This window comes from Manis javanica, chromosome 11 (assembly GCF_040802235.1).
Source record: "Manis javanica isolate MJ-LG chromosome 11, MJ_LKY, whole genome shotgun sequence".
Classification (NCBI taxonomy): domain Eukaryota; kingdom Metazoa; phylum Chordata; class Mammalia; order Pholidota; family Manidae; genus Manis; species Manis javanica.
The window spans coordinates 80,886,312-80,911,411 of record NC_133166.1 but is presented as its reverse complement, the minus strand read 5'-3'; the positions used below and the strand labels follow the sequence as shown (position 1 = coordinate 80,911,411).

At 42.4% G+C, this 25,100-nt stretch overlaps 1 protein-coding gene across 2 annotated transcripts in view; it reads left to right on the top strand.

Moving 5' to 3' along the window:
* The window catches only part of FMN2 (formin 2), a 321,858-nt gene that overhangs the window by 32,664 nt on the left and 264,094 nt on the right, over positions 1 to 25,100 (top strand). For both annotated transcript variants that reach the window (XM_073216758.1, XM_073216759.1), the window contains exon 2: positions 12,690 to 12,856. In XM_073216758.1, the coding sequence (XP_073072859.1) occupies positions 12,690 to 12,856 (167 nt within the window). The remainder of the gene's footprint in view (positions 1 to 12,689; positions 12,857 to 25,100) is intronic.

Sequence of the window (25,100 nt, the reverse complement as noted above, 5' to 3'; positions counted from 1 at the left end):
TCCCATGTGTATCTGGCCCTGTGCATTTTGATTAGGAACACTGTGAGGGGTAGTAAGGAGAGTGCGTGGTTGCCAAGCTGACTCTGCAGTTCAGGTTTGTGCCCTTTATTCATTAGGGTGTGTGAGCTTATGTGGGGGGAGGAAGGAGGCTCAGTGGAGAAGTAACTGGAGAATTTTAGGGATTAATTCCCTATTGTTGCATGAATATTATTTTTAACATGAATTTAATAAATACAGGTAAGGACTATATGTATGTACTTACAGTAGTAAGGGCATACTACTGAATGTAAAAAAACCCCAACTTTTTGGGTATTTTCATCTGTGATCACCTTGCTTATTAACATACTTTTCCAAATGTTTTAGAACCATACTTTTTCTAGTGCCTTTAGATAATGGATTCATTCCTAGGATTCCATTATTTACTTATAATTGCCTTCCTTTAAGTTGAACCAAGTTTTTATTGACCCATGTACAAATATAGAGGCTTTGAGCTGTTATCTTGATAAAAACAATAGTAGGGACCATTTATTGGGCACTGTGGTAATCCCATTACAAAAATTATTTCAACTTAATTGCCACAACAGTCATAGGAGGTGATGAGGCTGACCATTTCCATTTATAGGTGAGGAAACAGAGGCTTAAGAGAGGCTGAGTATCTTGTCTAAGGCCTTGGCTAGAACAGTGGTGGCAGCAGGATGGGCGAAGGCAGGTGGCTTCATAGTTTAAGTCTCTGGGCTGCTGCGCTTCATGTTTTCTGATGAGAAAGTCCATCTATTTCCTGTGGAAAGGAATGGGCACAAAATAAGGAACACTGTACAGTCTATAAAAAAATGAAAGGATTATCCATGGGTGTGTGCTTCTAGGTTTCTTCAGGCTGTGCATTAGATGTATAATGTGTGTGACAGATGAGATGAGCCTGTCCTGGATGAATAGTGTGACCTTGGACAAAACGCCCAACATCTCTGGGCCTGCATTTCCGAATTTATAAAGTGCCAATTAGAGGCTGGGTTTGAAGAGTGGAAAGGCTGCCGTCCTCCTGGGTCTTCAGTTTGCGTGGAGAGAGGGGGGTAGAAAGGGAGAGCCTGGGAAACTGTCCCTCTTCCGCCACCACACTGAGTCGTTTTCTCCAGAAACCATTTCTCACATACCTGTGGAGGGTATTGCAGTCTGTGTTGTAGAGAAGGATTTGATTGGCCTTTGAGAATTTTCTCAACTGTTGGTGATACTGTTGCAGCAGGAGCATTGCCTCCACAGTGGCGGAGCCAAGCTCTTCCTTTCTACGTGGGCCCCCTTGTGTTTCCCTGATAGGGGCTCCGAGGGGCCTCCCTGGCTGATCCTGGGGCCTTGGCCCAGGGAACTGACCTCCCAGCAGGCCGCACCCCCACCAGCCTGCTGTGGCTGCCAGCCGTTTTTCAGGAACTGCTCATTCAGCAAATAGTTTTTTGGCAAATTGACTTAGAGCTGCTTTGCACATAATAAGAGCTCTGTAAATATTGTTGATTAAATAATTAATGAAAGTGTGAAGTAAAATGAAGTTTGAACAGCTGAACACTTAGAGTTATGCTTATTCATATTCTGCAGCCAATTATCGTCATTTATTGGTGTGACCAGCACGTTCCATTCTAGAAACAGGTGCTTTGACCAGGAGCAGAGGGAGGGGACCAGGCGTTATGGAGCCCCTGATCAGTGTGTCTGTGCGGCAGAGGGTGGAGTGGGGAGGGTGCTAGAGGGAACCTGCCAGTTTGTACAGTTAAGAAGTAAGGTTGGGTCAGAAGGCTTTAGGCGGGCTCATTCTCCTCAGTTTGGATGTAAGGCATCTTATGTTGTTGGCCAGTGTGTCTCAATTATATCCCTGATCATCAACCATGTGAAGAAAAACAGAAGTTCATGTTACTGTTCATCCCCCCTGCCCTGGTCCAGTTACATTTCATGTTCAGAAAGGGAGTTCAGCACAGTCCAGCTGGACAGTCTGACTAGCTAGAATGTGGGTCCTAGAACAATAAAAACGTGTCATGTTCCTACCACAGTAATTTGACTATTTGATAAACTGGGTTCATGTTTTGTTTTTACAGAATTAGGAGCATGCCCCATTTAGCTTTGCAATCTTGTTTATCTCACATAATAATGAGGCATTTCCCCATGCCATTAAAGTCTTTTTAATAGCATGATTTAAGACATTTACTGAAAATTTGACCATACATAAAAGTAGTGGTATGATGAAAGCCCATGTACCCACCACCCAGCCTCTGTAATCATCAGTGTTATCCTACATTTAGTGTGGTGAGCATTTGGTAGTGCATATAAATGTAGAATCACTATGCTGAACACTGGAAATCAGTGTAATAGTGTGTATATCGACTATGTCAATAAGAAATTATCAATATATCAATGCCATAATAGTTTCACGTGCCTCCCCTCTCCCACTTTCTTGTGGAATAATTTGAAACATACTCCAGGCATTATGTTATTATAATCTCAAATATTTAAGTATACATCTTAAAAAGGGACTTTGAAAAAATTATTGTTGATATACAATCTTATGTTGGTTTTAAATATACAACACAGTGGTTTAACAGTTACCCATATTATTAAATCCTCACACCTCTAGTGTGGTTACTATCTATCAACATAGTAAGATGTTATAGAATCATTGACTATATTCTCCATGCTGTACTACTGTTCCCATGACCAGCGTCTATTGTGACTGGGAATTTTTGTGCCCCTTTCTCCCTTCCCCCACTCCTCATCCAACCCACTAGTCACTTCTCAGTGTCTATGAGTCTACTGACAGTTTGTTCCTTCTGTTTTGCTTTGTTTTTATACTCCACAAATAAGTGATATCATATGGTATTTTGTCTTTCTCCACCTGGCTTATTTCACTGAGTATAATACCCTCTAGATCTATCCATGTTATTGCAAATGACAGGATTTCTTTTCTTTTTATGGCTGAAAAATATTCCATTGTGTATATGTACCACATCTTCTTTATCCATTCATCTATTAATGGACACTTAGGTTGCTTCCATATCTTGGCTATTGCAAATAGTGCTGTAATAAACATAGGGGTGTATATATCTTCTCGAATCAAGGGTTTTGTTTTCTTTGGGTAAATTCCTAAGTGTAGAATTCCTGGGTCAAATGGTATTTCTATTTTTAGTTTTTTGAGGAACCTCCGTATTGCCTTCCACAGTGTTTGCACCAATTTACAGTCTCAACAGTGTAGGAAGGTTCCCATTTCTCTGCATCCTCTCCAGCATTTGTTATTTCTCATCTTTTGGATGTTGGCCATTCTAACTGATATGAGTGATACCTCATTATGGTTTTAATCTACATTTCCCTAATAATTAGCGATGCAGAGCATCTTTCCATGTGCCTGTTGGTTATTTGTATTTCTTCTTTGGAGAAGTGTTTGTTTAGGTTCTCTGTCCATTTTTTATTCTGGTTATTTGCTTTTTGGGTGTTGAGGTGTATGAGTTCTTTATGTATTTTAGATGTTAACCCTTTATCAGGTGAGTCATTTATGAATATATTCTTCCAAACTATAGGATGACTTTTTGTTCTGCTGATGGTGTCTTTTGCTGTACAGAGGCTTTTTAGTTTGATGTAGTTCTACTTGTTCATTTTTTTATTTTGTTTCCCTTGCTTGAGGAGATGTGTCCAGGAAAAGATTGCTCATGTTTATATTCAAGAGACTTTTGCCTATGATTTCTTCTAAGAGTTTTGTGGTTTCATGACTTACATTCAGGTTTTTGATCCATTTCAAGTTTACTTTTGTGTATGGAGTTAGATAGTAATCTGATTTCATTCTCTTACATGTAGTTGCCCAGTTTTCCCAATACCAGTTGTTGAAAGAGGCTGTCATTTCCCCATTGTATATTAATGGCTCCTTTGTCATGTATTAATTGGCCATGTATGTGTAGGTTTATATCTGGGCTCTCTATTCTGTTCCATTGATCTGTAGGTCTGTTCTTGTGCCAGTACCATATTGTTTTGATCTCTGTAGCTTTGTAGTAGAACTTGAAGTCAGAGAGCATAATCCTACCCCCTCCCTGCCCTCCTGCCCCCAGCTTTGCTCTTTCTCAGAATTGCTTTGGCTATTTGGGTCTTTTGTGGTTCCATATGAATTTAGAACTATTCTAGTTCATTGAAAAATGCTGTTGGCATTTTGATAGGTACTGCATTGAATCTGTAAATTGCTAGGCAGGATGGCCATTTTTGACAACATTAGTTCTTTCTACCCATGAGCATGGGATAGATTTCCATTTATTGGTGTCTTCTTTAATTTCTCTCATGAGTGTCTTATACTTTTCAGAGTAAGGGTCTTTCATCTCCTTGGTTAGGTTTATTCCTAGATATTTTATTCTTTTTGATGCAGTTGTTTTCCCAAGTTCTCTTTCTGCTAGCTTGCTGTTAGTATATAGGAATGTGACAGATGTCTGTGTATTAATTTTGTATCCTGCAATTTTGCTGGATTCAGTCATTAGTTTTAATAGTTTTTTGGTGGAGTCTTTAGGGTTTTCTTTTTATAATATCATGTTGTCTGCAAATAGTGACAGTTTAATTTCTTTCTTACCACTTTGTATGCCTTTTCTCTTTGTGTTGTCTGATTGCTATAGCTAGGTCTCCTGTGTTATGTTGAATGAAAGTGGTGAGAGTGGGCATCCTTGTCTTGTTCCTGATCTTAGAGGAAAAGCTTTCAGCTTTTTTCTAGTAAATATGATGTTGGCTGTGGGTTTGTCATATATGGTCTTTATTATGTGAGGTACGTACCCTCTATACCCATTTTGTTAGGAGTTTTTATCATGAATGGAGGTTGAATTTTGTCAAATGCTTTTTCAGTGTCTATTGAGATGATCATATGGTTTTTATCCATTTTATTAATGTGGTGTATGATATTGATTGATTTACAAATATTGTACTATCCTTGCATCTCTGGAATAAATCATACTTGGTCATGATGGATGATCTTTTTGATATATTTTTTAATTGGGTTTGCTTATTTTTTTTTTGAGTATTTTTGCATCTATGTTCATCAGGGATATTGGTCTATAGTTTTCTTTTTTTGTGGTGTTTTGTTTTGTTTTGGTATTAGTGATGCTGGCTTTTTAGAATGAATTGGGAAGTATTCCCTCTTCTTCTATTTTTTGGAATACTTTAAGAAAGATGAATATTAGCACTTCTTTAAATATTTGATAGAAGTCAGCTGTGAAGCTATCTGGACCCGAAGTTTTGTTTTTAGGTAGTTTTTTGGTTCCCAGTTCAATTTCATTGCTGGTAATTTGTTCATTTTTTCTGTTTCTTCCTGGGTCAGTCTTGGAAGGTTGTATTTTTCTAGAAAGTTGTTCATTTCTCTTAGGTTGCCTGATTTATTGGCATATAATTTTTCATAGTATTCCCTAATAATTCTTTGAATTTTTGTGGTGTCTGTTGTGATTATTCTGTCTTCATTTCTGATTTTGTTTATGTGTGTAGACTCTACTTTTTTTTCTTCATAAGTCTGGCTACAGGTTCATCTATTTTGTTTATTTTCTCAAAGAACCAGCACTTGGTTTCATTGATTTCTTTCTATTGTTTTATTCTTCTCGATTTTATTTATTTCTACTATGATCTTTGTCCCTCCTTCTACTAACTTTGTGCTTCATTTTTTTTATAGTTTCTTTAATGTGAGTTTAGACTGTTTATTTGGGATTGTTCTTGTTTTTTGAGATAAGCCTGTATTGCTATGAACTTTCCTCTTAGAACTGTCTTCGCTGCATCCCACAGGTTTTGGACTGTGGAGTTTTTATTTTCATTTGTCTTCCATGTATTGCTTAATTTCTGTTTTAATTTGGTCATTGATCCACTTACTATTTAAAAGCATGTTGTTTAGCTTCCATGTGTTTGTAGGCTTTTTTTGTTTTCTTTTTAAAATTTATTTCTAGTTTCATACCATTGTGGTCTGAGAAGCTGCTTGATACAATGTCAGTGTTTTTTAATTTTTTGAGGCTCTTTTTGTGGTCTAGTATGTGATCTGTTTTGGAAAACATTCTATATACACTTGAGAAGAATGTGTATCTTGCTGCTTTTGGGTGAAATATTCTGTAGCTATCTGTTAAGGCCATCTGATCTAATGTATTGTTCTGTCCCTCTGTTTCCTTACTTATTTTCTGTCTGGTTGATCTGTCTGTTGATGTGAGTGGTGTCTTCAAGTCTCCTAAAATGAATGTGTTGCAGTTTATTTCCCCCTTTAATTCTTTCAGTATTTGTTGCACATATTTAGGTGCTCCTATATTGGGTGCATAGATATTTGTAATGGTTATATCTACATTGTTGAATCTGTACATTGTTGGAATGACCCCTTTATCATTATGTAATGTCCTTCTTTGTCTCTTATGACTTTGTTTAGAAATCAATTTTGTCTAAGTACTGCTACTCTTGCTTTTTTTCTCCCTATTATTTGCATGAAATATATTTTCCATCTCTTCACTTTTAGTCTGTGTATGACTCTGGGTTTGAAATAAGTATCTTGTAGGCAGCATATAGATGAGTCTCATTTCCTTATCCATTTTGCCACTCTATGTCTTTTGATCAATGAATTCAGTCCATTTACATTTAAGGTGATTCATGATAGATAGGGAATTATTACCATTTTATTGTTTTTTGGTTGTTTTTATCACTGTTCCTTTTTTTCTCTCTTATACTCTTGTCTTGATATTTGATGGATTTCTTTAGTGTGATTGCATCTTTCCTCCTTCTTTTCTTCTTTCTCTCCTTTTGTAGGCTTTTGTGGTTACCAAAGGTTCAAGGACAGCTTCCTTAATATATAACAGTCTATTTTAAATTGCTGATTAATCTATTTCAAACACAATCTAAAGGTACATTTTTTTTCTTCTTCCTCCTCCAGATTTTATGTATTAGATGTTACAATCTGGACTTTTGTGTATGCCTTGACTGATTTTGTGAATAGTTGATTTTGCTTCTTTTGATTTAATTTCATACTTGCTTGGTAATTCATTGGTTTACTGCCTTTACTGTGGGTTTATTTTCACTGGTGAAAGCTATTTAGCCTCAGGAATATTTCCATCTACCGCAGTCCCTTTAACATATCCTGTGGACTAACTTTTTGGTGGTGAATTCCTTCAAGTTTTGTTTATCTGAAAATTGTTTAATCCCTGGTTCAAGTTTAAATGATAATCTTGCCAGGTAGAGGATTCTTGGTTGGAGGCACTTCTGTTTCATTACATTAAGTATGTCATGCTACTACTCCCTTCTAGCCTGTAAAGTTTCTGCTGAGAAGTGTGCTGATAGCCTGAAGGGATTTCCTTAATAAGTAAGTTCTTTTCTCTCTCTGGCTACTTTCAATACTCTGTCCTTATCCTTGATCTTTGCCATTTTAATTATTATATGTGTTGGTATTGTCTTCCTGAGGTTCTTTTTGGTAGAGGCACTCTGTGTTTCCATGACCTGAGTGTCTATTTCAGTACCTCTGTGATCATGCAGAAGTCTCTGCTGGAGTTGCTGTGGGTGGGGCTGCCCTCTGCCTGTACTGCAGCACTGTTGGCTGCAGGATTAATGGGGTGGTGCTTTTTTGGCTGGCGTTTTTCTGGACTGAGAACTTCTATTCACAGGTATCTTTTATTGCCCTGAAATATAGTTCACTCTGCAAAGGCAAGATAAAGGCTTCATTAATTTCCCATTAATTCTCTGTTGTTAGTGATGACTGGTGCTCTTGCATTGTCCAGTGATGCATATTGAGTTTTGTTTTTCTTATTCTTATTTATATGCTCACTATGTTTAAATTATCCTTCTTCTATTGTAGCATGACTTAATGGCTGTATAGTAAGCCATCATGTATATAATGTCTTTTTGTTGGATGTTTTTAGTTTCTTTAATTTTTTTTACTAGCCATAACCTGTTTATTATTGTACCAGAACTGTGCTAAACCCTTTGCATGCATTATCTCATTTAATCTTCCCAATAATCCTGGATGTATTACTCTTTGAATATACTTCTAAATGATTGGCTAGGATAGGTTTTCCAAAGTTGAATTTTTGAGGCAAGGGGTGAATGTTTTAAAGATTATTAACGTACTTTGCCACATTGCTCCCTAAAGCTTTCCCTCTCAATGCTGTTGCCCACTTTTGGGTTTCAGGCTGATTTGAGTCCTGGCTGAGGGATGCTGGAGGGAAAATATTGACAAACTCACTGCCAGTGATGCTTTTTGAATTCTCACCTTCTTCTCCATTCCTGCTGAAATGCAGCCTTCAGGATGTCACTTAGCTGCCTTCTGCATTCTGTCCAAGTGTGCTGTCACTTCCACTGCACCCTATGGCTGAGGTAGACACAGAAGTCTGCCCTTTTTCAAGGAGGGGTTGTGTATAGACTGGGTACGATTGTAGGAGAGACTGTAAGAGGAGCTGGGGGAGTTTGCCATAGGATGAGCCAAGAAGGACTGCAATGACATGTTGAGTAGAGAAGCCAGTAATGGGAACTTGAGTGACAATGGCTAGTGAGGTGGGGCAAATCGGGGGTGGTATCATGAAGATGCTAGGAAACTATTTTAAGGTGTAAGAGTGGGTCAACAGTGAAACTTCTCTGACAGATTAAGAAAATGAGTAAGATGAAGAGAGAAATACTTTTGTGCCACATGTCTACCAGTTTCTGTTGCATTGTATGGATGGATGTCTGGTTAGACTTCCAAATTAGACTTCTCTAACTAAGAGTGCACTGAGCTGAGAGTGAGGGGCCAGAGTAGCCGTGTAGGTAATTCTGGCTAGCAGTTTGATGTGAAAGGAAACCAAGAACTTGGATAGTAGATGGGGTGAGGAGAAATGTGGGCTCAAGGGAGATTTTCAAAAATTGAGCATGTTTGTGTGATTCTGAAAATATGCAGTGAGAGGGAAATGTTCTTGTTTTGGGAGAATAAAGAAGTAAAGTTCTGAGCATCCAGCAAGGATTCTATTCTTAACCCAAGAGGAAAAACTTTGTGTGGAGCAGGGCCTCTGTCCACCGTGAGGAAGAAGGCAGAACAGGGTACGGGTGTGGGCGCCTGTGTGTGTTAGCAGTTGTCCTGGAATCTCCCATTTTCTCAAATGATTGGAGAAGAGCATCATCTCATTACTAGAAAGACTGAGTTGTCGGGGAGAGTGTATAAAATTGTGTTGGAGAGTAGAAGCTTAGGTGAGAATACAGGGCAGCACTGGACTTAGTTGAGGCTTACAGTCACAATGTTAAACAGGCGACACGTTTGTGTCTCTCAGCTTTGAGTTGCTCAGGTGCTGCTCAGGTACATGGAATGAGAGGGTGGATGCCTAGCCCAGAGTGAGCTGCAGCTTTGCCAGGTTGACAGGATGGAGGGAGACAGGGATGGGTGAGCCTCCGTGTTTGGAGATTTGATGGTAGTGGTGGAACATGGAGGTTGAGTTGGGGAGGAAGGACGTGGTGGGCCATGTGACAGTGGTGGGGTGACTGGTTCAAGGTCCCTGGTGGGGATGGAGATTTAGAGAGCATTCTAGAATAAAAGCTCTAGAATTGACCACCTGCTGTGTACCAGGCCCTCCCTGAGGCACCAGGTAAAGGTTGGGGACCAAACAGCAGAGCCTGCTTAGGTGGAGTTTATGTTTCATGGGGAGAGAGACATACACTTCAGGGCTGAGCTCTCTGATGTATTAATGGAATTTGGGAAAAGGAGTGATGGGGGTGCTATGTGAGAGAGGGCACTCAGGAAGCCTCTCAGTGGAAGTGACAGTTGAGCAGCGACCTGAGTGACATGGAAGAGCGGGTGAGTCATTCAGGCATGGGCGGAGCATCCTAGAGCACAGTTCCCAGTGAGGGAGCTCAGTGAACAGCAGGGAGACCAGAGGCCCTGTGAGAGGAAGGAGTCGCATGGGCAGGAGAAGGGGGGCCCCTTCAGTCCTGGGGGGGAGGTGGCTTGTACCCTGAGGGTCTTGGGACGTCACGGGAGGGCTGGAGCAAACCTTGATATTGGTCTTTCAGAGGTTGACCTGTTCCTGATAACGATGTGGGACTGGGTCACTAGTGTACATGGAGGGAACCTTGGTTAGAGGCAAGGACTCAAGGTCTGAGGTGAGTTAGCTCCCTGAGTATGGTGCCAATGACAGTAGGAGCAGAGGTGGCAAATAGGGCTGTTGAGTAAGGAGGTGAAGTATTTAGTGATGGGGCTTCCGAATGAAGGTGGTTGGCGGCTGGCAGGAGGGAGAGGAACGACAGGTGGTCAGTCAGTGTCAGGAGTTTTAATGGAGCTGATGGTTTTGAAGGAGAATAAGTCATTTGAAAGTGTTCCTGGGGATCAGAGATATCACTCACTTCCTGTCCCTAAGATATGTGGGAGTCGATGGAACACAACTCTACTGAGAGATCTTCAGGAGGAGGAGTCAAGGGGCAGCCAGGTCACTGGTCCTGCAAGAGGTAAGGTTCCCTTCAGAGAGGCTCAGGAAGGGGCCTCTCCCTGGAGGTCATTGTACCTCCCAGAGGACATTTCTCTATGGTGACATTGGCTGTTGCAACTGGAGGTGGGTGGTGGTGCTGCTGGCATCTCGTGAGCAGTGGCCAGGGAAGCGCTGACCATCCCACAGTGTGTGGGGAGCCCCTGTGGTGCAGGATCATCTGGCCCATGGTGAGAAACCCTGGATTAAGGATTGAGGGGCATCTGCCCATCATAGAACCCTGGATGTGGGCGGGTCATTCCTCCCTCTCTTCCACGTTGTTCTGTAACCCCTTTTGATAAATTTTGGCTTGATTTAAGCAAAACACATTTGCTCATACTCACTCATAGACACACACACACGCGATTCTGTCTCCCTTATTTGTTCTCATACACAATATCTGAGTCATAGGGAAGCACTAATTAGGTTTCTGGCTGTTTCCAATCATACCGTAGGATGTGTAAGATGGGGATACTGTAATGATAATTAATCAGGTGAGAATTGAGAGATGCAGTTTCCTAGGTGTTTTGTTCTGGGTAGGTGCAGGCAAACCAGAGTTCTGTAGGGAAAAAGCCTTTATTCCTTCCCCGCCACCCCCTCACCACCCCTGCCAAAACTGTCCTGGGAGACCAAAGAATGTTCTCTAGTGACCTAAAGAATGGAGAAAATAGAGAGGCCTCTTTTGTTCTGCTTTGTCATTCCACACATCAGAGACAGAGTTTGAAATTAGTTTTTTACAAGCAGAAAGAGAAAGAGGCATGTACTTTGCATGGCTAGTGTCCTGGCAGCCTTGAACACTGAAACACTGGAAATGTAGGTGGAACTGGAGTGTAGACACAGGCCTGGTTTTTGCAGAGCCCCAAACTAAGGATGCTTTTACATTTTTAGTTGTTAAAAGCATAACCAAACAAAATCAAAGAAGAAGATGCAATAGAGACTTTCCTTGGCCCTCAAAGCCTAAGATATTCCTTCTTGACCCTTTAGGAAAAGTGTGCTGAGCCCTGGTATAGAAGGTGTTTCATGGCCAGTTCTGACCAGGATGGGAATGAGTCTGTCATGGAATCTTAGCACTGCATTTATTCAGAAATCCTGAAAATTACTTAACTGATGTTTCTTAGGTGCAAGTGGCCAGGATGGCAGGATGTATGCTGGCTGTCGGAGTTTGTTTCAGGAAGGGAGGCAGACATTAAACAAATAACTACACAAATTATTCATTAAATATTAACACAAAGGAGCTCTGAAGGGCCCAAAGGCTGTGGAAGAGAGACACCAAAGGCTTTTCTGAATGAGTGTCTTTAACCTAAATTTGAAGACAGAATCCTACCCTAGAGGGCAGGGCAGGGGCAGGGCAGGCAGGAGAACACAACTGGGAGCTGGAAGGGCCTGGAGGGTTCTCTTCCTCCTGCCCTGGGTGGTTAGTGCAGAGAGCAGCTCCATAAACCCCAGAGGCTAATGGATGAGAGTGGGGAGGCTCAGAACTGGGTTTAGGGGCTGGCTCGTGGCTCTCAGCCCTGGCTGTTAGAATCGGCTGGTGGCCAGCTGATACTGCCGCCCACCTCCACTTCCCGCCATCCTGTCTCCTGGTGTGGCTCAGGGCAGCCGGGGCCGAGAACCATGGGGCGAGGTGGCCCAGGCCCTCTGGCTCCTGTATCCTCTTCTCAGTGAGCCTCTACTCCCCTGTCTTCTAAGCAAATATCTGAAGTTCCATCCTGCCCTGGAGTTAAGGTTCTGAGGAGCACATGAGAAAAATTTGAGTTTTACCCTCTCGCTTTCCTGCTCGCAGTAACATTTTTACTGGCCAGCTTTCTCCTTTTCTCCCAGGTGGGTGGCTTGCCTGCCTCCCCGTCTCCTCATTCCTGTCCCTCCCCATGGCCATGCCACTGACGTTTCTTACCAGATGGTGGTCACTAAGTGCTCCCTCTCGGAGCCGACAGCAGGGTGAACAGCGAGAGGACGCGGGCGGCCAATGGGACCCAAAGGCGAGGGTGCGTCCCCAGATGGAGGATGACGGCCCGTAACGGGGCCCTCTCTCTTCTGGGGTGAGGGGTATTGGAGGGACGGGAGAGCAGACCAGAGCTGCCCTGTCCCATGCGGTGCCCCCGGCCTCAGACTGCAGTCTTCTCTCAGCCTGAGAGGCTGCTCCCTGCCAGGTCAGTAGCCTTGGCGACGGTGTTGCTCCCTGGCTGTGTCTGCCGGCCTCCCTGGGGGATTCGGAGCCAGGTGACCTGCCGGTGCTCCCTCCTCATGACCGCGTTTCATCTGCAGGGCGGACTCTGTTGGAGAAGCTGTTCAGCCAGCAGGAGAACGGGCCTCCGGAGGAAGCAGAGAAGTTTTGCTCCCGGATCATCGCCATGGGCCTCCTCCTCCCTTTCAGCGACTGCTTCAGGGAGCCCTGTGATCAGCGCACCCAGTCAAGTGCAGCTCCGTTTGATGTAAGTGGGAGAACTCCCTCCTGTCTGTGGGGTGCAGTTGATACCTCGACAACAGGGATGCGTGTCTGTGCAGTCACTCTGGAATTCATAAACCAGCATGAGTTGCAAACCTTCATGCCTTTAGCTTCTTGAGTTCAGTCTGTGTCTACACTGCTCTTTCTGACCAGGATATTAGTTGCCACATCTCCTGTATTTAATAGTTGGCCACTCTTGACAGTCTTCTAGCCTGCTTTAATCAGTGATGAATTTAAAGGAGCTCTGAGTCAGTGTTTCTGACTTGGCTAGTCATAGACATTCCTTCAGAAACTGTTCCTTAGGACAAGAACTTTGTTCCCAGTGGGCCACAGGTCCCCATGGGCCCTTGAATGCTATTTCAGGGCGTTCCTAACTTATCTAGTGTACTAACTATTGACATGACGCAGCACTGTCTGCTTCTCCCAGCTCTCCTTCACCAGGAGAGCTAATACTGCAGGATGGCAATTCAAAAGGCATGTTCATGATTCATAACAAATACCAGCACAGCATTATTCCCAAGCCAGAGTACTGCTGATCTTTCTCAGGTATGTGGTGCATGTGGGACACTGGTAGTTGTCATAAGTATGCAGCTAGAACCTAGCTAGGTAATGATCTCATATATGAATTTCTTCTAAGGAAACTGAAGGTCTGCTGGCTCACTCGTTCAGAGCCAGTATCTGTGAGGCAGAGAGGTGGGCTCTCATTCTTACGGGCTGGTTACATTTGTCCTGACCGTGCCTTTCCGTAGTGCCTTCAATGTATGTGCTATTGATTAATGGCTGAAAAAATGGGGAGTTCCAAAAGACAATGAAAATGGGCCCTGGCTGAGATCAAGCTGTGATAGAAAGTAATAAAATGTCTATACCTGTTCCTGTTTCTCTTCTCTCTCTTCTCTACCCATTACAACCTGTGTTCTTCCTTGATCTCCCTTCAGTATTGGGAAAATAAATCAGACCAGATACTGTGAGATCTTGTGGGTGCTTTCCATGTGGAAGAAGATTCCCCAGGACATGCTGTGATTTGTGAAGCTTCCTTCTTAAGGCCTGTTGATTGATTTTTTAATAACATGGCAGGTAATCACTGCTAGGAAGATCTTTTTCTTCTGTGGGAAGAACTGGATAATTAAAAAGTTTTCCCTTTCTTTTTCTTTGTGAGAGGTGTGTGTCATAGAGATGGTGCTGTGGTGGGCTAAGCGTGTGTGGCAGAGCAGTGTTCTAGAAGATACGCCCATTTGCAAGTTGGAATTAAAATAAATATGGTGTAGATGAAGGCAAACACTAGCCATGTCTAAAGCCTACTTTTTGATTAAAGCTATTCCCAAGTTGACCGTGTTCTCCTTCCTTATAGCTAAGTAGTAAACAGCCTTATCACTCAATAAATGTGGAATTGAAATAAATGGAAAAGAATGGGGGAATCCTATTCCTCTTTTTTTTTTTTAAATATATATATCACCATACTGGCTGCTTCTGAGCCCCTGCCTCACCCCATCCTGTGTTAGACTGGTAACTTCTCCTGCACATCGTGCTGGAGGGCAGCTGGTGGGTGTGGCATAGAGAGTGAAAAGCAAACAACAGACCAGTCACACCCCTTAATGACGTGCAAGGCATTTCCTCAGAATGGGGAATTTCTTTTCCCCAACTTTATGCAGCTGCATTTTCTCCTCTTCGCTCACTGGCTCTGTACTACATCTCTACTTCTGGGGCAAACTGAACACGCAGCAGATATGAGAGGGTAGGGGCTCTGGTAGGAAGCGTTGTTGCGTATCCTTCAGCGGCAGTCAGTCACAGAACTGCCCACTTAGTGTAGGTGCAGTCAGGGTTTTCTTCAAAACTCAGAAGAGTAGACTGAGGTATTAGTGGGGAAATAGGAGGCATGCACCTATCTGAGGGGAGAGAAGTTTCTGGTAATTAGTCTTTCTGCTGATTTCTGGAGTATTGCTGCTGGGAGGCTTCTAACCTACAATTCTCTTGAGGACGGTCGCCCTTTGAGACAGAACACCCATGGGAAGAAGCTTGGCTCCCTCTCCACCCCCCTTAGCAGGTGTTCTCAGCTTCCCATCTCCTCAGCGTCCCATCTTCTCAGCTCTCCAGTTCTCTCCCTTACACATGTAATTAGGGCATCATGGAGTTTTGATTTGGGGTCTCTCTAATGCAGTTTATGAGTTCGCTTACTTCAGTCAACCCTTTGGATTTGAGTCCGTGTTGTTTTGCACATGTTTAGGGTCTGACATTTGCTTTAGAACTGCCATAGGAAATAGGAAAGGACTTCACATTCTCTCTCACATTTGAACTGGATTAGAGTTTGAAGAATACCAATAAGCAAAGAGCTTTGAATGATAATGTTAATTCACTCACAGATGTTAATCAGATTATTCTGTGCACCAGCCAGTGTTTTAGGTTCAAGAGATATATCAGTGAGCAAAAGAAATAAGAATCCTGTGTTCCTGAAATGCATATCCTCTTCCTGGTGGGGAGAGACAGATAAACAACAAACAAAAAACAAACACCTAAGTAATGAATTAACATGAGTTTCTGGTAAGTGCTGTGAAGGAAATAAATCCAAGCATGTGACAGAGTGAAGGAGGGCAGAGAGGGTATAGAGGGAAGCCTCAGTACAGGCCATGAGGTGAGGTCAGGGAGGGTCAGTTCTGGATGCTCAGGAGGCAAGGGGCCTGGAGGATGCAGGTGTGACCTCAGCAAGGCCCAGTCTGTGGGTCTGTGTCACCGAAGTTTCATGAGATGAGGACAGAAAGAACTCAGGAGCCGGAACATTCAGGGTCTTGAAAGCTATGGGAGGGAAATGGATTTTTTTTTCCAGTGGGATCTTTCATGAGGTTTTGGAAGTGCTGGGGAAGAACATATCTGACGTGTATTTCACATGATCAAGCCTGGTCTTTGAATAGTGGAATGTGGCGTGGTGGGGGCAGAAGTAGCATTGGGTGCAGCAGGTGGGCTTCGCAGTGGTTGACAGAGGGAGGGAGGAGGGGAGTCAGCGGTGTGGGGTGGATTCTGGAGGAGAGCTGACGGCTCTTCTGGTGGGTTAGACATGGGGGCAAGGGAGAAAGGAAACCAAGGCAGCTTCTTGGAATTTGATCCTGAGTAACTGGGTGGATGGTCGTGCCATTTTCTGAGGTGGAGAAGACAGGTCAGTTTTAGGAACAAAATGTCATAAGGACAGAACTGGTGCTCATTATATACTTTTCTTGAAAAGGATTCTGTTAATTTAGAAAACCAATATGTAGCATATCACCTGGCAGACATTAGACTTTGTTTTTTTCTGAAGTGGAATTACGTTGACTTTATAAGCCAATCAAAATTAGGGGCCATGATACTTAAAGTTATCTCAGTCCTCCAAAGGGTACTTTTCATAGCCATGTATTCATAACACAGAGAGAAAGACTGAGCTCCTTGAAGGGCCTGATAGCATATTGTCCATTATTATCTTTTTCCAATTCTGTTACTAATCAGGGGACCCAGAAATCATCAACTTGCTTATTCTCTGATAGGATCGTCACATTTGCCTTTTGCTTTTTTGTGTGTGTGTCTTTTGTTGTGTATCTAAAATAAAATTCTAAGCTAGAGCAATTCTAAAGCTAGCCAGCAAAAACACACATCCAGTATCTCATCCTTTAAGTCTCCCTTTCCTTTAAATTTCTTTTTTCATATTGAGATCCCTTTTTCTGCGGCATAGTCATTAGCAGCTATATTCCAGAAAACCATAGTTTACCTTTTGTAACTGTTGGTTATCCATTAGCAAGCTCTTCTAGGATTTCTTCAACCATAACCCTGTCAGGTGTCACATTATCTCCTCACATCACACAAAAAAAGCAAGTTTGTTTGGCCCAAGGATTTTGGCAGGGCTATATGATTATATCTACTTAATCCTTAGAACCCATCTTAAATCTTTCTGGTAGAATATTTTTGGATGCTGGGCATTTTTCGGTTTGGCAGATCTGATTTTGCTAAATATGTAGTAATCACCATGTTTACCAGCTGGGCAGGAGCCCCTTGGTATGTTTGTAAGTGGACATAGGACTAATTTACAGAGAGTATATTAGTGAGGCTAGAATTAAAGAAAGGGGAGACACGAAAATTTAGGCCAGAAAGGAGTAAGGAAGCATGATCGTGAACCTGTTGAAATGTAATTCATTAATCAAAACTAGTAGTGGCCATGCCAGAAAAATTGATGAAATACAAAATGTTCTCTACTCCCTGATACCAAAAGCCAGAATGAAGACTTAAGTGAACAAACAGAAATGATCATTTGTATGTGAATTCATTTTTTTTCATAGCTGGAAGATGCTATTTTGTCAAATCCACACGTCTTTTCCTGAGAAGCAGTAAAAGCTATGGCACCTCTTTTAGCTCTAAGAGAATATGTGTGTATGGAAATATGCATAGCTGAGAAATCCTGCCCTGTACAGCTTCTGTAAAGCTGTACGTTACATAAAGTGTACCGTAAAGTGGCTTCTCTGTCAGAATGAAGTACAGGTTCCTAGATCTCCATGGAATCCTGCTTTCCATACCTTTTTACTTGTCTAGCTCATGACTCTCTTCCCTTCCTGCTCCTCCACAGCTGTCCTCTCCCATGCTGGAAGCTATCAGTTTCCCATCTGCCTGTACTTTCACTCAGCTCTGCAGATCTGTGAACACTACTGTTTCTGCTCCCAAACTATTATTTCTCAGTTTGCGTTCCACCTTTCTCATAGAACACTGTTCAAATTGGGTGCCATTCTCTCCACTCAAGTCTGCAACCATCCAAGTCTGTATTTTCTCCCTTGAAGGACCTCACACAGGGATTATAATTGGCTGTTTACCCTATGATGCTCCACTGAAAATTAAATTTTACCTGAAGGTGTCCTGTGATCAGTGCAATGCCGTGTCCCTGTGTTTACCATAGAAACACAGGTCTATGGTAAATACAGGGATCAGCTCTCCCAGAGTGATTAAGGGCAGAGTCTAGTCTACTAGACTGGACTCCAAGCCCATCTCCTCCACTTAATTATATTATAATTTCATGTATGATAATGAGATGAATTGATAAAGCACTACACAATTCTTGGCAAATGATAAATGCCCAGCAGATATTAGCAATTACTGTTTTTAATGTCTTTCAAGTTCCTTTCATAGAACCTAGCATGCCATTCAGTAAGTCTGAAGAGGGCTGTGAGGAAAGCCTTCATGACAGGAGAGGAGGAACTGAAGGACGTATTCAGTGAGTTGTCTTGAATGATAACGAGTTACGTATTTTTAATAATCATGTAAACTGTTTGCTCAGGAATGCATTGGCTTGGAAATTATTGTCTTGGATACTGCTTCCGGGTTTATTGTCACTCTTCTTTCTTAATCCATTCGCTACTTGTGATTTTCCTGCTGTAATTATCATAATTCCCCCTACCCTCCCAATTCTCCTTCCCCACATCTTTCTGGTTGGAGAATGGAAAAGGCGAGAGTAGGAAAAGTTACAGGTGACTAATTGCAAACTGAAGGTGAGCCACCATTGTTGTCATGTGCACTGCCACTCCATAGTGAGCACATGCTTTCTGGGTTCGGAGAAATATTTACACTCAAATATTGGCCTGTGACTTATGTATTTCACTCTCTGTGTTTATGTGTGTGTGAATGTCTGGCTTACTTTATAGATGATATAACACCTTCCCAAAGAATAAGGACCTCTATTTCACTCAGAATTCCTAAGACAGAGGAACCAAAAAGGGATGGAGATGGGCTTGCTACACAGCTTTGCTCTATTTTCCCAAAGAACTCTATCACATGGAACAAGTTTGATATTTTTTTGGTTGGATAATTCTCCCAGGATAAAGTTATTGAAGGGAACAGTCAGTAAATATAAACAGGAAGAAATCTGCTTTCTATTCTTAATTTCCTCCAAGGAGCATTTGTTCATTCAATTTTATTTTTAGTTGTAAAAACAGATTTATTTAATAAGGAATATAATACGTGGATATGTATCAAGGGGTGCTGATCTGATATCTTTCTTTGCAGGCTGTATACTTGTATCCTTTTTTAAAACTGCATTTATTAGTCACCTTTATCACAGGGTTGACTGTATGGTGGGTCAAGTTACATAGCCCCCCTGTCTTAGTAGTCATACAGTTTAGTAGGAACTATAGGTTTTTTAAGACATATTTTAAAAATTGGCATTAACTATGGGCTTTTAAGATATATTTTAAAAATTGGTATTTCCCTGGACTCCATTATTTTAAAAAGGACTCTGTCACATTTTATCCCCACAATTTGTAGTAATTTGACCCCTGTTACTACTCAGTATGACTTGATCCTGTTGTGTCCAAGTTTTTATGCATATAAGTTTAAGTATGTATATTCTGACATTATTTTTCTGATCTGGTATGTGAGTTAGTAAATGTGAAAGATACGCTGCTCTTTGTATATTTTATTATAGAAGGCAAAAGAGGTGATTTTTGTCCCCCCATTCTTGAAGTCAAAAATATTGTTGCCAAAATGGTAAAGGTAGGAAACCCTAACACGGTTTCCTGAGCTGAGAGGCAATGCCACAGGCACTTGTGTGGATTTTAGGAGAATCCCAACCATAAAGTTAATTGATGTTTAGAAAAGTCAATTTTTAAAAACACCTCTGTGGTGGTCACACTTTCTAAGGCAGTGACATACTTTCTTCTTCATTTAAGAGGATTATGAGACACCAGATCTCCCCCTTGGCTTTCCCAACTGATACTTTTTATCACCCATTTGACAATGGGCGTTGGGTGACTCAGAATTCATTTTGAGTTTATATGATGGACTTTTATTAAAATGGATGACTCAGCCCAACTTTTCTGTCATGATTTTCTTTCCTCATCCTTGCCCTGGATCTGCCCCGAATGCTAATTCGTTCTGGTGATGTGACTCACATTACTGGTGACCTTCCTCTTGCCTCAAGAGCTGGAGGAAGCACAGAATTGTCCATCCGGGCAAAGTGAAGGCGCCTCGGACTGAGAACACATCACTCAACCAGGAGCTTAGAGGGTTATTTTCTTCTCCGTATTTCTACCGGATTTTGGAAATAGGAAAAAACTTAATCCCTTTTTATTATCTTTATTGTCCAGATCAGGGCTTGACAACGTTTTTCAGAGTTTGCCAGATAGAAGATATTTTAGGCTTTAGTAAATATTTAACAGTCTTTGTCACTCTGCTCAGCTCTGCTGTGGTAGTGAGAAGGCAGCCATAGACTTTGCATAGTGAATATGCAGGGCAGGCTGTGTTTTTTAACAAAATTTTATTTACAAAAACAAGCAGCTGGCCAGATTTGGCCTGTGGGCTATAGTTTGCTGACCCCTGGTCTACTTTTAAGTTAGACATCAAAAGTGGATTTATATGGCTTTTCTTTCTGTCTCTAACCGTGTATAGTCACCATACAATAAATATTCAAAATACTGAACTTTGCATGAAGACTGCAGGCACTGTCCCTGTGTGTACTCTCAAAAGGATGACACAGTATTTAATGGGACGGGGGTCGCAGAAGAGTTTTGAGCCTTTGAGGGTCAGTATGCCTGGAGCATGGAGTCACGGTGTGGGGGGCCAGGAATAGAGGAGGCATCTTAAGGAAAAATGCTGGGTGGCAGTCAGCACCACTGTGGAGGTTCCTGGAGGAAGGATTTCGGAACTGGAACTCAATCTCGAGAGCAGTAGATGCCACCGGAGGGTTTTAGGTGGAGGAGCGTGATGTCATCAGATTCCCATTTTAGAGAGAGATCACTCTGGGTGTTTGTGGAGTAGGGCCTGAGGGGTGTTCTGTGGGTATGGTTTGGAGACTGGAAGGTTCTGAGGAGGATGTTGTGATAATCCAGGATGGAGAGATAATTCCCATCAACTCTGTCAGTTGGAGTGGGATGAACAAAGGGCAATCCTAATGACACTTAGATTAGTGGTTCTCAAATTCCAGCAGGCCCTGAATCACCTGGTGGACTTGGTAAAATATAAATTGCTGGGCTTCACCTGCAGTTTCTGATTTTTGGGTCTGTGGTGGGCTGAAGAAACTGCATTTCTCACATGGTCTCAGGCAGCACTGCTACTGCTGGTCCGCAGTCCTCACTGTCAGAGGCATTTCTCTGCAAGGTCAAAAGACAAGGTTTGGCGGGGTGTAATCGATAGTATAAACTCCGAGGGAGAGGCAGAGTAAGGAGGATACACCTGGGTTTCTGCCCTGAGTGGTAGGGTAGAGGGAGATGCTATTTACTGTGTATAAATAAAACACAGGAGGAGCAGGTAGGGAGGACGGTCAGTGCAATTTAGGTCTTACTGACTTTGAGGGTACCGACTGAACGACATAGAAAAGTAATTGGTTGGTTGTGTCTTGGGGTCAGGAGAGTCATTGAGGGATCTTCTGTGTGAAGATGATGCCTGAAGTCTTTAGGCATCAAAAAGTGCCTGTAGAAGAAGAAGCAAGAAGGGCCTGACTTAGAGATGCACATTTATGCAATGGGTGGGGAGAGGCTGCTGGAGACAGATAAGGAGCCGTCAGGACGGGGGACAGAACAAAGATGGGAAAAAAGGACAGATCCGAGTATTAAGGGATATGAGATGTTGTCAGGAGGCCCAGTAAGATTTAGACTGTAAAGAAGTCAGTGAGTTTGTTAGAGGTTGTTGTTTTAGCCTTGCAGGAAGGAGGGAGTTAGGGCATTGGGGACAGGAATTGGAGCATCAGTGTGTGGGAACCAGTGTGGCCAGGGGGTCCCGTGCAGGCAGGCCTGTAGGTTGGTGATGAGCCATGTGCTGTGAACTAGGAGGTGCCACCCGCTGTGGTGATGGGTCCAGATGTTCAAAATGGTGAGGAAAGCATTTCATTTGGAAACCACAAAAATGTGACTGGGAGCTGAATAGAATAACAGAGGGATGCCTGTGGAGGGCCAGCCGAGGTGGAAATGGTGAATTCTTCTTGGGTCTGCCCAGCATCGTGTATGGTGAAAGCAAAACCCTGGACTGAGCTGAGGCTGGCATCTTGCCCAGGCAGATGCATCGGGAGGTTAGTGGTGTGGGGCAGGCATTGAAGATGGTGCGGGCATGGGAAGTAGGGGCAGTTATGTTGAAAGACAGGCCAGAGGGGGTGTCAGGATGCTCAAGGTCTGGAGGGTGAGGAGGCTCAGAAAGGATGTTCACATGGATTGTTGATGGTAAAGTGTTTTCTGGTGATGAAGTGGTTGAGGCTGTAGCCAGGTGAGGGACCACTGTCTGAGGTCAGGTAAAGGTGAGGTCAAGGTTAAGGGCGGTTCTTTCACTCAGCAAATGGTGTCACCCAGCTGTATGATGAAGGTTGGACTTTAGTTTGGAAACAGTTCTAGAAGGGATCCTGTAATTGATGATAACAAATGCATTGGTTTAGAATAATCATTCATACATGGAATGAACTATATGCACTTATGATACAAAAAAGGGTGGATTATGTATGCAATAATGACAAAATATAGGTGATCCTCTTTTAATCTAGTCCTTCTTTAGCAGAAAAATGGGCTAAAACTGATGGCCAAAAGTATGTCTGGGAGATGTGTTCCTGTTCTTGTGCTTGCATTCATTTCACCCTGTTGCTTTCCTCTTTGGATATGCATTATTTACTAATCATGTATAATTATTTGCTAATCCAGTCTCTGACCATTCTGCAGGGCATGGTAAGTTCCTTGTATTGGGGCTTTATATTTTAAAACTGTCTTCAATATTTAAAAACACATATGCTGGTTATGTACCAGGTACTGTCCTAAGCACTTCACAATTACTAATTCATTTAATTACAGATACTAACTCATCTTCATAACATCCCCGATGAGAGGTTTTACTCCCATTTCATAGTAGAATAAATTGAAGCACTGGAAAATTATGTTCATTATCTCTCTTGCTTAAAGTTCAGTTACCAGAACAAAGCCTTCAGTAGCCTTTTGGCCGTGTTGGCCCTCTCTAACTAGCCACTGCACAGAGCCAAGCATAAGGCTTTCCTCCTTTGGGTGCATATTCTTTATAGTGATTGCTGGGGCCCGTTGTCTTAATGGGAATGACTTCTCTTCCTGTGCTTTGTTCTTTCACTTTGTGATGTTCACAAGATTTTATATGTGCAACAACTGATGTCCAACACTTTCCTGGCTAAATGCTTTGGGAAAAGTTGCTCCTCCTTAGCAGAAGTTGTTGGTTTGTGATATTCCCTGGTTCACATGATCAAATATGCTCCCAGGTTATGGGGAGGATTTTCCTGTTTTAACTGTTTCAAGCCATGTGTCTGTGTAGTGTACACCAATTGATTTTCTGTTTTGCAATGGGACAATAAAACACCAAAACTGGAGAGACCTTAATGATTTAATTTAGGCCAGTCCTCTTAAATTGACGAAGAAGTTCACTTAAGCTCAGAAAGGTGGAGTGACTAACTCATGGTCAAAATAATTTTGACAGAGCCAGAATCTGTCTCCTGACACGCAGATCAATTTGCTTTTCCCTACGTCACATTACTTCATTAGAGGAGGAAAAGCTTCTTCCACCTTGAAACCGATTCTGACTTTCCCTGTGTTCTTGGCAGTTAGTGATCTCTTTGTATTCCTTCCATGTAGTTGGGTAATGAGTGTTCTTTAAGTAATTGTGAAACTTCTAGGGCAAGTGAATGTGTTATATGGGATCTTGGACATTTTTAGAGATTTTTGAAAAAAATGTCAGGGATCCCAGCAAGGAAATACTAGGGATTCAGAGATGGAAGACAATCTAAGAAGAGCATGGAGCTTAGTATCGCTGGGTAGAGAAATCTGCATGAAAAATAAGAACCAGAGAATGTACTTTAGATACCACAGTGAAGTGAGAGCTTGAAAAAATGAAAAATTTTCCATGGTACTCTGTGAAAACCCTGATGTCACTCATTCATTTGGGAGCAGCTGCCCGGGAAGAGGACAGTTAATGAGAGACTGAAGGGATGGACTTGGTTGGGTGAAGATCAGACGTGAGTTAGTTTCGTGATACCTTTGATGTTGGGAGAGAGTCCCTGGTTGAGCCTGCAGGCAGGGGAAGCTGTCTGGGTGTGACCATTATTGTTTTCTAATGCCAAAACTCTCAGGGTACCAGTTAGGGTGTGGGAGAGCCTACCAAACCCATCAGGGACATGAAAACAGGGTATCCATGAAAAAAAGCATCTAATGCAAAGCCAAAATATAGCTGAGAATAATGACTGGCAGTTATGGAACTACTTTGAAGCTGAAAATCGCCTCATATTGGAGTAAATATTGATGGTATATCATACATATATTTACTGAAGCTGGATGGGGAAGAAGACTTCTGAGCAAGGGAAGAGCAACACTGCTAAGGTCACAGGACACAGTGGAGAAAATCGTATCTTTTTAGTATTACATTAAAATTGCAACCAATGTTTTCTATAACAGGAGGTGGTTTTCAGCTGCGAAAGAGATGGCAACAGAAGCCAGGGCAAGGTCAGAGACCTAAGTCTTGGGTATGTGCCTCAGAACACTACCCCTCCTAACCATCTCCCGAACCCAGATACCTGGAGGCAGATCAGAGCTTGTGCGCGAAGCAGTGGCAAGTCTCCGAGGGGCCATGTAGTGGCACTTGTCACCACTCACCACTCTCCTTCCCAGGAGTGAATTACGAATCCAAAGGACAGCAGCCTACTGTGAGGCTTTCCAAAGTAATCTGAAAGAAGTATGTACTGAGAAGTATAATGTCTGGTTTGTTAGCTCATAAGAAAACATTTGCTCCCAATATAGTCTGTAGCAGGCACCAATCTGACATCAGTACGGTGTCATTCAGGTTGACAGCTGCTGGAAGCTGCCTCCTTGAAGACCGTGTTTTGACAAAGCAGGAAATTTCGGACTCATCTGGAGACAGGCATGAAGACCTAACGATTGGGGTTGTTTCCCTCAGTCTAAGCAGGAGAAGGAGAGGGAGGGGGATTTGATCCTGTGGAATGCAGATGAAGTGAACTGCATGGGTCTGTTACTTCTTCCCTCAGGTCAGGTGCTAGGAATGGGAGAGTCAGGAAGTTGGAATCTATGTCTTGTTTCCTTATGCCAAGATATTCAGTACAATAGCTGACCTGTGGATCTGAGGATCAGCAGAGCAAAACCATTTTTTTTCATACTTAAGCATTTCTCTGTTTTTGAAAAAAAAAATCCTTAGCAACAGTTACAGAAAACTGAAGCTAGTCTTGGGTCTGCATACTCATATCTGGCAAGGCTTTTTCTCCCTTTAAAAAAAAAATCTTTATTTTCATAGTG